Raw genomic sequence first — 18,365 nt, 5'->3', positions numbered from 1 at the left:
GAAGTCGAAAACGCAGACACGCTGCCAAGAAATTTGTTTTCATTACCGCCCGGAACACAGCGATGTAGAACAGGTCCGAGAGAGCCGGAACGGAGCCAGAACGAAATTAATAGCAGCCATTAAAAAACAGAGTCTGAAGCCAATCACTAAATTCTCCAACGATTAAAAAACAAACATCACGATATGGGATAAAAAAAACCCCAGAAAACTACTTTACATACAATTACAGTTAAATACAGCAGGAGAATGAAGAGAGGGAAGGAAAGAAGTACAGAAAGAAGAAGGGAGGAATACAGAAAAAGGGAAAAGTAGAAAGAAAAGAAGAAAAGGATGGATAAAATGAAAAGATGGAGAGAAGGGAAGAAAGGCAGGAGAGAGAGATAGAAAATAAGAAGAAAGGAAAGAAAGAGGAATGGACAAAATTAGGGAGGGAGGGAATAATGAAAAGTGAGAAGTGAAGAAAAGGAAGAAATAAGGAAGGTGGAAATAAAAGAAGTAAAAAAGAAAACAAAGAAAGGTAAAAAAGAAAGAAGAAAGGAAATAAATAAGGACAGAAAGAGTGAGGAAGGAAAAAAGAAAGTAGAAAAAGAAAAGGAAGCAAGAGGGGAAGGAAATAAAGAAGGAACTAAAGAAAGTAAGAAAAGAAGGAAGGGAGAAAAGAAAGAAGGAAGGAAATAAGAAAGGAAAGAAAGAAGGAAGGAAAGAAAGAAGCAAAAAAGGAAGGAAGGAAGGAAAGAAGGAGAGAAGGAAGTAAAGAAAAAAGGAAGTAAGGAAGGAAGGAAAGAAGGAAGGAAGGAAGGAAGGAAGGAAAGAAAGAAAGAAAGAAAGAAAGAAAGAAAGAAGAAAGGAAAGAAAGAAGCAAGAAAGGAAAGAAGGAAAGAAAGAAAAAAGGAAGGAAGGAAGGAAGGAATAAAGGAGAGAAGGAAGGAAAGAAAAAAAGAAGGAAAGAAGGAAGGAAGGAAGGAAGGAAAGAAAGAAAAAAGGAAGGAAGGAGAGAAGGAAATAAGGAAGGAAGGAAGGAAAGAAGGAGAGAAGGAAGGAAAGAAAAAAGGAAGGAAGGACAGAAGGAAGGAAGGAAGGAAGAAAGAAAGAAAGAAAGAAAGAAAGAAAGAAAGAAAGAAAGGAAGGAAGGAAGGAAGGAAGGAAGGAAGGAAGGAAGGAAGGAAGGAAGGAAGGAAGGAAGGAAGGAAGGAAGGAAGGAAAGAAGGAGAGAAGGAAGGAAAGAAAAAAGGAAGAAAGAAGGAAGGAAGGAAGGAAGGAATGAATGAATGAATGAAAGAAAGAAAGAAAGAAAGAAAGAAAGAAGAAAGAAAATAAATAAGGACAGAAAGAATGAGGGAGGAAAGAAAGAAAGTAGAAAAAAAGGAAGGAAGAGGGGAAGGAAATAAAGAAGGAATGAAGGAAGTAAGAAAAGAAGGAAGGAAGAAAAGAAAGAAGGAAGGAAATAAGAAAGGAAAGAATGAAGGAAGGAAAGAAAGAAGGAAGAAAGGAAGGAATGAAATAAAAAAAGGAAGGAAGTAAAGAAGGAAGAAAGAAAGGAAAAAAGGAAAGAAAGAAGCTGTTTATATATGGACACACCCACTTGTGTGTGGGACTAAAAGAAGAAGAGAAGATGAAAGTTCTTGTGAGCAGAGCCTCTGTGTTCAGTCAGCAGATGGAGGAGAAGATAATTAAAACAAGGAGGAGATTCAGAAACAATATTACAGAGAGTGAAAGTTCTGACAGCAGCTAAGTACAGAACAATCTGGAGCTGATCTGATCCATCAATCCTCCTCTGTTATTCTGGAACCGGTACAAAGCATGCTGGGTAAATGAAGTCCGGCACAATAACCACAAGCGTCCGTCCATCAGCACTGTTGATTCATCTAAGGAGTGGACGACCGTACCCAACCATACCTCTCATAATATCAGTTTATTATATTAAATGAACCATGCAGACTGACACCAGCCACTCTACACTGTGTGTGTGTGTGTGTGTGTGTGTGTGTGTGTTGGCTGGCATGATGCATTCTCACTGGCACATGAGCAGAAAAAGAAAAGCACAGAGAATAAAGCAAGATTCATTAATTACAAACATATTATTTCCACACACACACACACACACACACACACAGATCTTTTCCACAATGCAGTGAGGAGAAAAATAGGAGTGTGAGTGTCCATGTTGTTTAAGAGAAAATAGACAACGAAGCAAATGGACTCTATGCTTCATCGATCAATAACACAAACCACAGCTGAACTTCTCACAGAGGAAGAGAGGAGAAAAAAATAAAGTAAAAGAAGTAAGTAAAAGAAGGACGAAAAGGAGAGACAGAAGGATGGAAGGAAGGAATAAAGGAAAAAAAGGAAGGAAGGAAGAAAAGGACAGAAGGAAGGACGGATGAAAGAAAAATAAAGGAAGGAATAAAAAAAAGGAAAGGGAGAGAGGACAGAAATGAGGGAAGGAAAGAAATAAGAAAAGAAGAAAGGAAAAAGGACAAAAATAAGGAAGTAAAAAAGAAATTAGGAAGTAAGGAAATAAGGAAGGAATGGAGTAAGGAAAGAAGGAAGAAAGGAAATAGGGAAAGACAGAAGGACAGAAAGAAAGAAAAAAGGAAAGAAGGTAAAGGAAGGAAGGAAGGAAGGAAAGAAGGAAGGAAAAGAAAGGATAGCAGCAAGGAAAGTAAAGGAAGGTAGAAAGGAAAGAAGGAACAAAGAAAAAAATAGGGAAGGAAGGAAAAAAAGAAGGACAGAAGGAAGTATGGATGGAAGGAAAAAAAGGAAGGAATAAAGAAAAGGAAGTGAGAACAGAAAAGAGGGAACAAAGGAAATAAGAAAAAAAGAAAGAAAAAAAGATGGAAATAAGAAAGGAAGGGAGGGAAGAAGGACGGAAGGAAGGAAATAGGGAAGTACAGTAAGTAAAGAAGAAAAAGAAAGGACGGAAAAAAGGAAAGTAAACAAAGGTAGAAAGGAAAGAAGGAAGGAAGGAAATAGGGAATTAAGTAAGGAAGAAGGGAAGCAAAAAAATAGAGAAGGAAGGAAATAAGGAAAGAAAAGAAAGGAAGGAAGAAAGAAAATAACGAAGGAAGGGAATAGGAAAAGAAGAAAAAGAGGAAGGAAGGAAAGAAGAAAGGACAGAGGAAAAAAAAGAAGGAAGGAAAAAATAAAGAAAGGAAGGAAGGAAAGAAAAAGAAGGGAGGACAGAAAGGAAGGAAATTAGAAATAAAATTAAGAAGGAAAAAAGGAAAGAAAGGAAAGTAAAAAATAAAGGAAGGAAATAAGTAAAAAAATCAAGGAAGAACAGAAGGAAGGATGTACGGAAGGAATAAGAAGAGAAAGAATAACAGCAGGGAGGAAGAAGGAGGGAAATATAAATAATACTTCTGTAATATAGATGAACAGAGAGAGGAAACTAGAGGATGAGTGGAAATGGACTGAACATGTGACCAGAAGCGATGACACAGATCTGATTGGACAGGCACGGCACGAGAGCAAGCCAGGCCATGCATGTACAACACACACACACACACACACACACACACACACACACACTTCCTCTGAGGCACCTTCTCACCCTAAATCACCCATCACCTCCCAAAAATAGAGCCGCACCAAACACGGAAACAACATCAACAGTGTAAAGCACTAAAAAGCACTATAAAGGAAACTGTGTGTGTGTGTGTGTGTGTGTGTACAGCACGAATCCGAGCACTTAATGAAGCACCTCAGTCCTCCATCTGTGCGCTTACACACTCGAGTGTGTGGATGTAAATACACGGCGCGCTTACACACTCGAGTGTGTGGATGTAAATACACGGCGCGCTTACACACTCGAGTGTGTGGATGTAAATACACGGCGCGCTTACACACTCGAGTGTGTGGATGTAAATATACGGCGCGCTTACACACTCGAGTGTGTGGATGTAAATACACGGCGCGCTTACACACTCGAGTGTGTGGATGTAAATACACGGCGCGCTTACACACTCGAGTGTGTGGATGTAAATACACGCTGCTCGTACGCACTCGAGTGTGTGGATGTAAATACACGGCGCGCTTACACACTCGAGTGTGTGGATGTAAATACACGGCGCGCTTACACACTCGAGTGTGTGGATGTAAATACACGGCGCGCTTACACACTCGAGTGTGTGGATGTAAATACACGGCGCGCTTACACACTCGAGTGTGTGGATGTAAATACACGGCGCGCTTACACACTCGAGTGTGTGGATGTAAATACACGCTGCTCGTACGCACTCGAGTGTGTGGATGTAAATACACGGCGCGCTTACACACTCGAGTGTGTGGATGTAAATACACGGCGCGCTTACACACTCGAGTGTGTGGATGTAAATACACGGCGCTTTCACACTCGAGTGTGTGGATGTAAATACACGGCGCGCTTACACACTCGAGTGTGTGGATGTAAATATACGGCGCGCTTACACACTCGAGTGTGTGGATGTAAATACACGGCGCGCTTACACACTCGAGTGTGTGGATGTAAATATACGGCGCGCTTACACACTCGAGTGTGTGGATGTAAATATACGGCGCGCTTACACACTCGAGTGTGTGGATGTAAATACACGGCGCGCTTACACACTCGAGTGTGTGGATGTAAATATACGGCGCGCTTACACACTCGAGTGTGTGGATGTAAATACATGGCGCGCTTACACACTCGAGTGTGTGGATGTAAATACACGGCGCGCTTACACACTCGAGTGTGTGGATGTAAATACATGGCGCGCTTACACACTCGAGTGTGTGGATGTAAATACACGGCGCGCTTACACACTCGAGTGTGTGGATGTAAATATACGGCGCGCTTACACACTCGAGTGTGTGGATGTAAATACATGGCGCACTTACACACTCGAGTGTTTGGATGTAAATACACGGCGCGCTTACACACTCGAGTGTGTGGATGTAAATACACGGCGCTTTCACACTCGAGTGTGTGGATGTAAATACACGGCGCGCTTTCACACGAGTGTGTGGATGTAAATACACGGCGCGCTTACACACTCGAGTGTGTGGATGTAAATATACGGCGCGCTTACACACTCGAGTGTTTGGATGTAAATACACGGCGCGCTTACACACTCGAGTGTGTGGATGTAAATATACGGCGCGCTTACACACTCGAGTGTGTGGATGTAAATACACGGCGCGCTTACACACTCGAGTGTGTGGATGTAAATACACGACGCGCTTACACACTCGAGTGTGTGGATGTAAATACACGGCGCGCTTACACACTCGAGTGTGTGGATGTAAATACACGACGCGCTTACACACTCGAGTGTGTGGATGTAAATACACGGCGCGCTTACACACTCGAGTGTGTGGATGTAAATACACGGCGCGCTTACACACTCGAGTGTGTGGATGTAAATACACGGCGCGCTTACACACTCGAGTGTGTGGATGTAAATACACGGCGCGCTTACACACTCGAGTGTGTGGATGTAAATACACGGCGCGCTTACACACTCGAGTGTGTGGATGTAAATACACGGCGCGCTTACACACTCGAGTGTGTGGATGTAAATATACGGCGCGCTTACACACTCGAGTGTGTGGATGTAAATACACGGCGCGCTTACACACTCGAGTGTGTGGATGTAAATACACGACGCGCTTACACACTCGAGTGTGTGGATGTAAATACACGACGCGCTTACACACTCGAGTGTGTGGATGTAAATACACGGCGCGCTTACACACTCGAGTGTGTGGATGTAAATACACGACGCGCTTACACACTCGAGTGTGTGGATGTAAATACACGGCGCGCTTACACACTCGAGTGTGTGGATGTAAATACACGGCGCGCTTACACACTCGAGTGTGTGGATGTAAATATACGGCGCGCTTAATATACGGTGCGCTTACACACTCGAGTGTGTGGATGTAAATACACGACGCGCTTACACACTCGAGTGTGTGGATGTAAATACACGGCGCGCTTACACACTTGACATGGAGAGTCACACACTGATCTCCTCATTCCTTCACTTCTGTACAGGCACCTCAGGCTACTAACCAGGGTCCTTACACAGCGTCAAAGACCCCACCCTTTTTTTTTTGTCTGGTTTCTTCCCACCCAGCAGACTAGGAGAAGTCACATGCGGTGCTTTGCAGCTCAAACACTTACCATTATGACGAACGCCACAGGGCCGATGAAGCTCCAGATGAAGTGGTTATCGACTCTCAGCCAACAGCTGCAAAACAAAACAGGCAAAACAACCGTTACTGATGCTAGTCAGCCTCCGTACAGACGTCCTCACAACTTCCTGCTAGCATTTACGCTAACAAAACGGCGAGTGACGCCGTAGAGCGACTGGACTCCTGATTACCTTCCCTTCCAGAAATGAGTCTAGGAAAGAGCTAGCAGCGCAGACTGTCGCTACACACCTTTGATGAAGAACCCCCGGTGTGCGCGGGATGATTTATGTGTGTATTATGGACGCCATCTGTACCAAACCCGGCGTCAGGCGAGGCCGCGCATCACACCTACTCATGTGGGAAAAGAGACGAGCAAGTAAGCGATCTGCACCTGGATTCAAGATCTCAATCAGGCGCCTTCGGAAAGCGGCTGAGTCGGCACTCCGAACCGCCACGGCATCCCGGTCTGGAGACGCGGCAGGACGAGGTGGGTAAAATATCAGGATTTACACACACACACACTTTCTCTTCTCGGACGCTGCGCTGGTGGCCTTATAAAAACGTCGCGCTCTGATATTTAGCAGGAAGTGGAAAAGCAGCTGGACACTAAATGTGCTCATAAAAAATAGTTTTCTTATATTTAACACAAAGCTGCACCCACTGACCCCCAGAGGGGCTGAGGCGGTCACGCACCCCCTCCGACACGCGTCCCGAGAGCCACGCACTGCCATCCGTGATCATCCAGCAGCGACGAGGAACCCTGTTTCAGCCATCGTCCCTCCCCCTACAGACACACAGCCAATCATGTGCCTGCGTCTGTCCGGACAACAGCAGAGCTGAGATTCAGATTCGAAAGCCAGAGTGTTTCCTGCCTTTCTCCTTAATGAATCAGACCCACTGAGACCCTGATCAGGATAAAGCGGCACTGGACACTGCTGAGATGAATTGAAACGCTGACCGTGAGCGAAGCCTCGAGTTCAGCACAGATTAAAGCATCTCTCGCAGCAATTTGATTCAAATTTGGCTCATTACTCCTGTATGTGTTCCAAAATCCTCCTGATGTCAACCCCGCCCACTAAACACTTCTGAGATGAATTGGAACCTTGACCGTGAGCAAAGCCCCACCCACTAAACAGCTTTTAGATAAATCGGAATGCTGACCGTGAGCAAAGCCTTGAGTTTAGCACAGAATAAAGCAACACTCACACTTTTCTGTCTTCTGTCCATTTCAAAATCCTCCTGACCTCAACCCCTTAACCCCACCCACTAAAAACTTCTGGGATGAATCGGAACCATGACCGTGAGCGAAGCCTCGAGTTCAGCACAAAATAAAGCAGCACTCACGTTTTTCTGTCTTCTGTTTATATCAAAATCCTCCTGATGTTAACCCGCCCACTAAACACTTCTGAGATGAATCGGAACGCAGACCATGAGCGAAGCCCCACCCACTAAACAGCTCTGAGATGAATCGGAATGCTGACCGTGAGCAAAGCCTTAAGTTCAGCACAGAATAAAGCATCACTTGCTCTTTTCTGTCTTCTGTCCATTTCAAAATCCTCCTGACCTCAACCCCGCCCCCCCCCACAATAAACTCGAGGCTTTGCTCACTGTCTGCGTTCCGATTCATCTCGAGTTCAGCACAGAATGAAGCATCACTCACGCTTTTCTGTCTTCTGTCTATATCAAAATCCTCCTGATGTTAACCCGCCCACTAAACACTTCTGAGATGAATCGGAACGCTGACCATGAGCGAGGCCTCATCCACTAAACAGCTGAGATGAATCGGAACCTTGACCATGAGCGAAGCCTCAAGATCAGCACAAAATAAAGCATCACTCACACTTTTCTGTCTTCTATCTGTTTCAAAATCCTCCTGACCTCAACCCCGCCCACTAACCATATCTGAGATGAATCGGAACCTTGATCAGGAGCAAAGCCCAACCCACTAAACACTTCTGAGATGAATTGGAATGCTGACCGTGAGCAAAGCCTCGAGATCAGCTCAGAATAAAGCAGCACTCACGCTTTCTTGTCCTGTTTCAAAATCCTCCTGACCTCAACCCCGCCCCCAACAGTGAACTCGAGGCTTTGCTCACGGTCTGCGTCTTTTTTTTTTTTTTTTATCCTCCCAACCACAGCTCTCCCCACTAAACACCTTTGAGATGAATCGGAATGCTGCCGACGAGCGAGACCTCATCCACTAAACAGCTCTTAGATGAATCGGAATGCTGACCGTGAGTGAAGCCTCAAGTTCAGCACAGAATAAGCATCATTTACACTTTTCTGTCTTCTGTCTGTTTCAAAATCCACCTAATGTTACCCCCTAACCCCGCCCCCCCCAACAATGAACTCGAGGCTTCGCTCACGGTCTGCGTTCCGATTCACCTCGCGTTCAGCCCACGATAAATCATCACTCACGCTTTCTTGGTGCCGTAGCTCCTGTAGTCGACGGCGGCCGAGACGGCGACCACCAGGGCGGGGAACAGGTACCCGACGGCGTAGTAGTACCTGCGGCGGGAGAACTCGCTCTCGAACACCTCCACCAGCATGATGTAGAGCTGCACGCCCTCCAGACACGCCCAGGAGAACGCCGCCAGGATGAAGAAGTGCAGGATCCCGGCGATCAGCGAGCACACCATCTGAGGGACCACGGGGAGAGAACAGCGGCGTCACCAAACACGCCGTCTCCACGGAGACGCAGATCAAGATCATAACACCCATCCGTCTGAGCCGGCGTCTGTTTGGAACAGGGTCGGCGGTAACGTAGCGGCCGTGATTCTGATTAAAAACGCCCATTATTTATTTGGACGGCGATGGTTGGACCTCAGCGCAGACGAATGCTGACGAAACCGGATACGAGACGCTCCAATACATTTGGGCAAAAGTATTGGGACGCCCCTTCATATCAGTATGTTTACATTTTCAGCATTTAGCAGACACTTTTATTCAAAGCGACTTACAGTACACAGTCTAAGCAATTAAGGGCCCAACAGTGGCAACCTGGCAGTGGTGGGGCTTGAACCGGCAACCTTCTGATTACTAATCCAGTACCTTAACCACTAGATTGACAGTTCCAGTTTATTCCAAAGCTGTTCAGTTGTGTTTCAGCCACAGCAACTGCTAACAGGTGTAAAGGAAATTATACAGTTTAGGGAAGGTCCTTTCCTGTCCTGCACAAAGCAAGTTTGGAATAACTAGACCTGTCATCTTTTGACTAAATGGGCACAAATTCCCACAGACGCACTTCAAAGACGAATGCTAACGTTAATGGATACGAGCCGCTCAAACTCTCGTCTAGCCGAATTCGTTTGGACAAAAGTATTGGAACGCCCTTTTATATCAATACCTAAATGTGTTTCAGCCACAGCAACTGCTACCAGGTGTAAAATCAAACAGTTTAGGGAAGGACCGTCCCTGTTCCAGCACAAAGCTCTATAAAGACATGACGAAAAGCTCACAGAACCCTGACCTCAGCCCCACTGAACAGCTCAGGAAGAAACTGGAACTGTCATCTTTTGACTGAATGGGCACAAATCCCCACAGACACACTTCTACTGGATACGAGCCACTCAAAACGGTTTAGGGAAGGCCTTTTCCTTTGAAGAAAAGCCCACAGAGCCTTGACCTCAGCCCCACTGAACAGCTCAGGAATGAACCGAACTGTCATCTTTTGACTAAGTGGGCACAAATTCCTACAGACACACTTCAAGGACGAATGCTAATGATATCTGATATGAGCCACTCCAATTCTCTTCTAAATGAGTTAGACTGGACAAAAGTATTGGGACGCCCCTTTATATCAGTACTTAAATGAGTACACAGCTGCTAACGGTGTAAAGGAAATTAAACAGTTTAGGGAAGGACCTTTCTGTTTCAGCACAAAGCAAACTCTATAAAGATGCGAAAGAAAAACTCGGTTTAAAGGCCTGTTCTTAGCCCCACTGAACAGCTCTGGAATGAACAAACTGGAACTGTCGTCTTTAGACTGAATGGGTACAAATTCCCACAGACACACTTCTAGTGGATGCGAGCCACTCAAAACGGTTTAGGGAAGGACCTGTCTGTTTCAGCACAAAGCAAGCTCTATAAAGACATGAAGGAAAACTCTGAACAGCTGAACAGCTTTGGAATGAACTGGAACTGTCATCCTTTGACTGAATGGGCATAAGTTCCCACAGACACACTTCAAAGACTAATGCTAACCTTACTTCAGACTTCCAGCAACAGTTTGGGGAAGGCCCTTTCCAGTTCGTCCAAGCAAGCTGACTAGTAGTTTTGCTTGTATTATTTTGCACTCGACAGCTCTGGAATGAAATGGAACCGTCATCCCATGACTAAATGGGCACAAATTCCCACAGACATTTTTCAAAATCTTGTGGGAAGAGCGGCTGTTGTTCTCTGTTTTAATAGCGCTTGTTTTTGAAACAAGCTCATGGTCGGTTGTCCAAATACTTTTGGCCATATAGTGTGTTTGTAAATACAATTGTGCTATCAGCCGGTAGGGCATCTACACAGACAGGAACAGGGTGGCTGAAGCCCTGTGATGGATTGGTCTGTCCTGGTGGACCCGGACCTGCTGCAACCTTGACCAGGATAAACAATCAGTAACATCAGTGAGGTGTCCACATATTTTAAAAAAGCAAAGCCCTGAGGTTTGGCATGTTCACCCACCGGAGGTTCGGTCATGTTGATGCCCACAAGGAAGAAGAGCTCGGCGATGAAGAGGTTGATGCACAGGTTCTTGTGGATGGTGTTGCGGTCGCTCTGCAGGCCGCGGAAGAAGCAGAAGGTGAAGATGCTGATGGCCAGACACACCAGGGATACGGCCACGCCCATACGGGTGACCACGCCCAGGAGCAGATCGTGGACGCCGCCGTCGCCCTGCAACACAGAGAGGACGAAGGTTAGCACTGATCCACCCGCACTTCACCATCACAGTCTCTACGCTAGCATGACTGAAGCTCCTACCCTCAAAACTTAAGAACCATGTCTGTGGGAATTTGTGCCTGTTCAGTCAAAACTGTGTGTGTGGCTTTAAAATGTAACAACTATCATACAGAGATTTACACTGACAAGAGACTCCATTTATTAACGTCAATCACATTCATTCATTCATTCATTCACTTATTCACCAATTCATTCATTCATTCTTTTATTCATTCATTCATTAATTTACTTATTCACCAATTCATTCATTCATTCTTTTATTCATTCATTCATTTATTATTCATTCATTCATTTACTTATTCACCAATTTATTCATTCATTCTTTTATTCATTCATTCATTCATTTATTCATTCATTTATTCATTCATTTATTCATTCATTCATTTATTTATTCACCAATTCATTCACTCATTCTTTTATTCATTCATTCATTCATTAATTTACTTATTCACCAATTCATTCATTCATTCATTTACTTATTCACCAATTCATTCATTCATTCTTTTATTCATTCATTTATTCATTCATTCATTAATTTACTTATTCACCAATTCATTCATTCATTCTTTTATTCATTCATTTATTCATTCATTCATTTATTCATTCATTCATTCATTCATTTACTTCTTCACCAATTTATTCATTCATTCTTTTATTCATTCATTCATTCATTTATTCATTCATTTATTCATTCATTCATTTATTTATTCACCAATTCATTCTTTTATTCATTCATTCATTTATTTATTCACCAATTCATTCATTCATTCTTTTATTCATTCATTCATTCACTCATTTATTCATTCATTCATTCAACCACTTATTTATTCATTCATTCATTCAACCATTCATTAATTAATTCAGTAATTCACCCATTCATTCATTAATTTATTCATTCAACCATTCATTCATTCATTCATTTATTCATTCAACCATTCATTCATTAATTCAGTCATTCACCCATTCATTCATTTATTCATTCATTTATTCATTCATTTATTTATTCATTCATTTATTCATTCATTTATTCATTCATTCATTTATTCATTCATTCATTCAACCATTTATTTATTCATTCAACCATTCATTCATTCATTTATTCATTCATTCATTCAACCATTTATTTATTCATTTATTCATTCACTAATTCAGTCATTCACCCATTCATTCATTAATTTATTCATTCAACCATTCATTCATTCATTCATTTATTCATTCAACCATTCATTCATTAATTCAGTCATTCACCCATTCATTCATTAATTTATTCATTCAACCATTCAACCATTTATTCATTCAACCATTTATTCATTCATTTATTCATTCATTTATTTAAACATGCATTTATCCATTCATTCACTTAACCATTTACTTATTCATTTATTCATTTATTCATTCATTCAACCATTCATTTATTCATTCATTCATTCATTCATTCATTTATTCACTAATTTATTCACCAATTTATTTATTCATTTATTCATTCAACCATTCATTCATTAATTCAGTCAATCACCCATTTATTCATTAATTTATTCATTCAACCATTCATCCATTTATTAATTCATTCATTTATTAATTCATTCATTCATTTATTAATTCATTCATTCATTTATTAATTCATTCTTTAATTCATTCATTCATTTATTCATTCATTCAAACATGCATTTATCCATTTATTCATTCATTCATTCATGCATTTATCCATTCATTCATTCAACCACTTATTCATTCGTTCAACCATTTACTTATTCATTTATTCATTCAACCATTCATCCATTTATTCATTCATTTATTCATTCATTCAACCATTTATTCATTCATTCATTTATTCATTCATTCATTCAAACATGCATTCATCCATTCATTCATTCAACCATTTATTTATTCATTCATTTATTCATTCATTCATTCAAACATGCATTTATCCATTCATTCATTCAACCATTTATTCATTCGTTCATTCATTCAACTATTTACTTATTCATTTATTCATTCATTCAACCATTCATTCTTTAACTCATTCATTCAACCATTTATTTATTCATTCAATTATTTATTCATTTATTCAACCATTCATTCATTCATTCATTCAATCATTTATTTATTCATTTATCCAACCACTTATTCATTCATTCATTCAATTATTTATTCATTCAATTATTCATTTATTTATTCATTCATTCATTCAATTATTCATTCATTTATTGGGCCTGTGGTAGCCTAGTGGGTAGGGCTTTGGGCTATCAACCGGAAGATTGGCGGTTCAAATCCAGGCTCTGCTATGTAGCCACTGTTGGGTCCTTGAGCAAGGCCCTTAACCCTGTCTGCTCCAGGGGCGCCGTAAGTTGGCTGACCCTGCGCTCTGACCCCAGCTTCCAACACCAGCTGGGATATGCGAAGAAAGAATTTCATTGTACTGTACATCTGTATATGTATATATGACAAATAAAGGATATCTTATTCAACCACTTATTCATTCATTCAATTATTCATTCATTTATTCAACCACTTATTCATTCATTTATTCATTCAATTATTCATTCATTCATTTATCCACTCACTCACTCACTCACTCATTTAATTACTGTTATACACAGATTCACGTTCAGCTGGAACAATAGTGAAAGGTTCTTGTGTGAGAGAATCTGTTCCAGTCCTGAAGCAGAAACCCTGAACCAGCAGATCTGAGGCTGATACGAGACGCGATATATATCAGCGATCTGCTCCTGAACGGAACGGTGGTTGGCATCTCTGCTAGCATCAAGTAGAGTTTATGAGCTGTAATTAGCTTCACCGCGGAGCTCACATCAGCACATGTACTACAGATTTAAATACCAGCCGCTACGTATGCTAGTATTCTCGTAACGGTGTCGTAAATATAACACACACACTTAGCTTCTCTGAGCCCGGCCTGCTGCGCTAATTATGACTCACAGGTCGTAATAACAGTTCCACACGACGGCCGGCCGGTCCAACCACCCCCCACCCCCGTGGATCGGGCGTGGTTCTCGTACACAGATCGATGGACAGAACCGTAGTAATGACCACAGGTAACCTTAAATAAACATGACACCCAAAAAGAGAGGAAATTGTGGATCTACACTATAGGGTCAAAAGTATCTGGACGCCTGACCATGAGCTTGCTGGACGTCCTATTTCAAAGACAAATTGTATTAAAACAGAGTTTATTACACCACATTAGAAGGGGTGTCCAAATACTTCTGTCCACACCGTGTATGAGTGTTTTTAATCAGTAGTGGTTTTAGTCAGTAGTGAGCGTCAGTAGTGAGTGGTCAGTAGTGAGTGGTCAGTAGTGAGCGGTCAGTAGTGAGTGGTCAGTAGTGAGCGGTCAGTAGTGAGTGGTCAGTAGTGAGCGGTCAGTAGTGAGCGGTCAGTAGTGAGTGGTCAGTAGTGAGTGGTCAGTAGTGAGCGGTCAGTAGTGAGAGGTCAAAACTGAGTGGTCGGAAGTAAGTGGTCAGTACTGAGTGGTCAGTAGTGAACGGTCGGTACTAAGTGGTCAGAAGTAAGTGGGCAGTAGCGAGTGGTCAGTATTAAATACTAAGCGATTAGTAGTAAGCGATCAGTACTGAGCGGCGATCAGTAACGAGCGGTCAGTACTGAGTGGTCAGTAGTGAGTGGTCAGTACCGAGTGGTCAGTTACTCACCACGTATCCTCGGTGCACCATCAGGATGGCGAAGTTGGTGAGGTGGCTGCAGGAGCAGCTGGTGTGAGTCTTATTGGTGCCCAGGAGCTTACAGCCCTGAGTGGACCAGTATCCCATCATGCTCCTCTCCGAGTAGTTCCAGAACGAGCAGTTTGGGTTAAAGTAGTTCTCAGTCTGACGGGAGAGACAGAGGGATCAGTTTATTATCACCAATCAAGTTCATTCATTCATCAATATATTCATTTATTCATTCAACCGCTCAGTCATTCATTCATCAATACATTCATTCATACATTCATTCATTCATCAATACATTCATTCATACATTCATTCATTCATCAATACATTCATTCATACATTCATTCATTCATCAATACATTCATTAATTCATTCATTTATTCATTCTCTAATTCATTCATTCATTCACTCACTTATTTATTCATTTATTCAACCATCCATTCATTTATTCATCCATCCATCCATCCATCCATTCATTCACTAATTCATTCACTCATTCATTCATTTACTCATTTATTCATTTACTTATTAATTAATTCATTCATTCATTCACTCACTAATTTATTCATTTATTCACCCATCCATTCATTTATTCAACCATTCATTTATTCATTCATTCAACCATCCATCATTCATTCATTCAACCATCCATTCATTTATTTATTCATTATTCATTCATTCACTCATTCAACCATCCATTCATTCATTCAACCATCCATTTATTCATTCATTCACTCACTTATTTATTCATTTATTCACCCATCCATTCATTTATTCAACCATTAATTCATTAATTTATTCATTCATTCATTCAACCATCCATTCATTCATTCAACCATCCATTCATTCAACCATTCATCCATTCAACTATTCATTCATTCATTCATTCATTCATTCATTCAACCATCCATTCATTCACTCATTTTACAATTCATTAATTCATTCAACTATTTATTCTTGCATTTATTTAACAAGTCATTAATTCAATTATTAATTAATTAATTCATTCATATATTCACTCACCCATTCAACCATTCATTTAACCATTCATTCACTCACTTACTCATTCACTCACTTATTCACTCACTCATTCACACATACACACATCTCACTTGCACGTCTGTACTGGGAGGAAACTGGAGCACCCGGAGGAAACCAACACAGACACGGGGAGAACATGCAAACTCCACACAGAACAAACCTGGACAGTGCTACCCACTGTGCTGCCTCATTCATTTGTCATTTAGTCACTACTGACCATCCATTTCCCACTTTACTCTGGTTGGGGACTGGGCTGCACCGCCTGAGATCTAAACACACATCCAATCTGTAGCAGTGGTAGCTCAGTGGTTTATGTACTGGACTAGTAATCAGAAGGTTGCTGGTTTAAGCCCCACTGCTGCCTCTGTCCCCACTGTCCTCACGTCTTCATACTCACGTCCAGATGTTGGAGAGTGAAGACCACCGGCTCGGAGACGAAGATCCTGCTGGACTCCTTGTTGATGGAGGAGGACAGGATGTGGGAGTTGACGGTGAGCGTGTGGTTCCTCACTCCTCCCTCGCCTGCCAGTCTGAGCGTGGTGTTCTCCGTGGTCAGGAAGCGTCCCAAGTGTTTGTACAACACGAACACCAGCTTCACTACACCTGTGTGTCCCAAAATTATGTTCATCAGGAAAATATACTCTATACACAAAAGTATTGGGACGCCCCTTCTAATCATTACATTCATGTGTTTCAGCCACAACAACTGCTAACAGGTGTAATAAGTCAATGAAGAGCTTTGGAATGAATGTTCTTAGTTCTCGCTGTGGTTTGGTGGAGTCCTAAAGCTTAATTTTAACAATGAGTGAATTATAATACAGTAATTAGAAAGTGTGTCCCAAAACTTTTGTCTATATAGTGTACATCAGCACAATATTCCTGTCGCTGAGCCCTTGAAAAATGCTAGCACATGTTAGCAACACCCTTTCACTCCATTTTTGTCTTAGTTTGGAGATTATGACTCTCACTGTGGTTTGGTGGAGTCCTAAAGCTTTATTTTAACAATGAGTGAATTATAAAACAGTCATTAGAAAGCGTGTCCCAGTACTTTTGTCTATATAGTGTAAATCAGCACAATATTTCTGACTTCACGGAAGAGTTGTCGCTGAGCCCTTGGTAAACGTTAGCTAATGTTAGCAACAGTTTTTTTTTTTTTACTCCAGTTTTTCTTAGTTTGGAGATTGTGACTCTCACTGTGGTTTGGTGGAGTCCTAAAGCTTTATTTTAAAAATGAAGTCACACTTTGGTAGATCTGCTACTGTTTCCAGTTGTTCTTAGTTTGGAGATTGTGACTCTCACTGTGGTTCGCTGGAGTCCTAAACCTTTATTTTAGATTCGCTACTGTTTGCTACTGTTTTCTTAGTTTGGAGATTATAACTCTCACTGTGGTTCGCTGGAGTCCTAACGCTTTATTTTAGATTTGCTACAGTTTCCAGTTGTTCTTACTTTGCACATTGTGACTCTCACTGTGGTTCGCTGGAGTCCTAAAGCTGTATTTTAACAATGAAGTCACACTTTGGTAGATCTGCTACTGTTTCCGATTGTTCTCACTTTGGAGATTGTGACTCTCACTGTGGTTCGCTGGAGTCCTAAAGCTGTATTTTAACAATGAAGTCACACTTTGGTAGATCTGCTACTGTTTCCGATTGTTCTCACTTTGGAGATTGTGACTCTCACTGTGGTTTGCTGGAGTCCTAATGCCTTATTTTAGATTTGCTACTGTTTCCAGTTTTTTCTAGTTTGGAGATTATGACTCTCACTGTGGTTCGGTGAAGTCCTAAAGCTTTATCTTAGATTTGCTATTGTTTCCAATTGTTCTTAGTTTAGAGATTATGACTCTTGCTGTGGTTCGGTGGAGTCCTAAACCTTTATTTTAACAACAGGTGAAGTGTGTGAGTGGCGTTTGGCTCTCTGATGACCTGGCGTCCTTTCCTGGGTGCATTTCTGCCCGGTGCCCAGTGTTTAAAGGTGGCACCTAACACCCACGGTACAGTCCCACATCTCTAAAATCTCACATTACAGGAACACAGAAGGAATCTTATGAAAGTCCACGTAGGCTTTGTAACCACGAGGGTGAAATTTCATCCAGCCGAACATGACCGTCCAGGAACTTGTTCACAAATAAACACACATCAGTTTACAGTTTATCATCTCCACTGGTTTGCCAACACCAGTCCATCGAGCGGAACGTCTGACATTTGCATCTGAGGTTTTGTACCAGAGCGAATAATCACAGACGTCTGTCTCACACTAAATGCCCATATATCCACCTCAAACTGCCCCCAGGGGAGCAAAACCGTCCACAGACGGGAACAAAAACCGCCCTGTCTGCCGTTTTACGAGCGACTTCACCACCACTCTCTGTCTGGAAAAAGTTTTGTGTGTTTTCTTTCTGTCTTTGCTTGGCTTGTGTCTCCTTATTTTATTATTATTATTATTATTATTACTATTATTATTATATTATTATTATTACTACTATTATTTGTTATTATTTTATTATTATTATAATAATTATTATTATTTATTTATTTTATT

The 18,365-nt window shown here is 41.6% G+C and overlaps 1 protein-coding gene across 7 annotated transcripts in view; it reads right to left on the bottom strand.

Annotated features, from left to right (window-relative positions):
* Window positions 1-18,365, bottom strand: part of LOC134312466 (adhesion G protein-coupled receptor L2-like) — a 270,296-nt gene that overhangs the window by 40,517 nt on the left and 211,414 nt on the right. For all 7 annotated transcript variants that reach the window (XM_062994433.1, XM_062994436.1, XM_062994438.1 and 4 more), the window contains 5 exons: window positions 16,228-16,433; window positions 14,772-14,945; window positions 10,828-11,037; window positions 8,575-8,795; window positions 6,146-6,212 (listed from right to left, as the gene is read on the bottom strand). In XM_062994433.1, coding sequence (XP_062850503.1) covers window positions 6,146-6,212; window positions 8,575-8,795; window positions 10,828-11,037; window positions 14,772-14,945; window positions 16,228-16,433 — 878 coding nt within the window. The remainder of the gene's footprint in view (window positions 1-6,145; window positions 6,213-8,574; window positions 8,796-10,827; window positions 11,038-14,771; window positions 14,946-16,227; window positions 16,434-18,365) is intronic.

This window comes from Trichomycterus rosablanca, chromosome 4 (genome assembly GCF_030014385.1).
Source record: "Trichomycterus rosablanca isolate fTriRos1 chromosome 4, fTriRos1.hap1, whole genome shotgun sequence".
NCBI lineage: Eukaryota > Metazoa > Chordata > Actinopteri > Siluriformes > Trichomycteridae > Trichomycterus > Trichomycterus rosablanca.
This window is presented reverse-complemented; position numbering and strand designations above follow the sequence as displayed.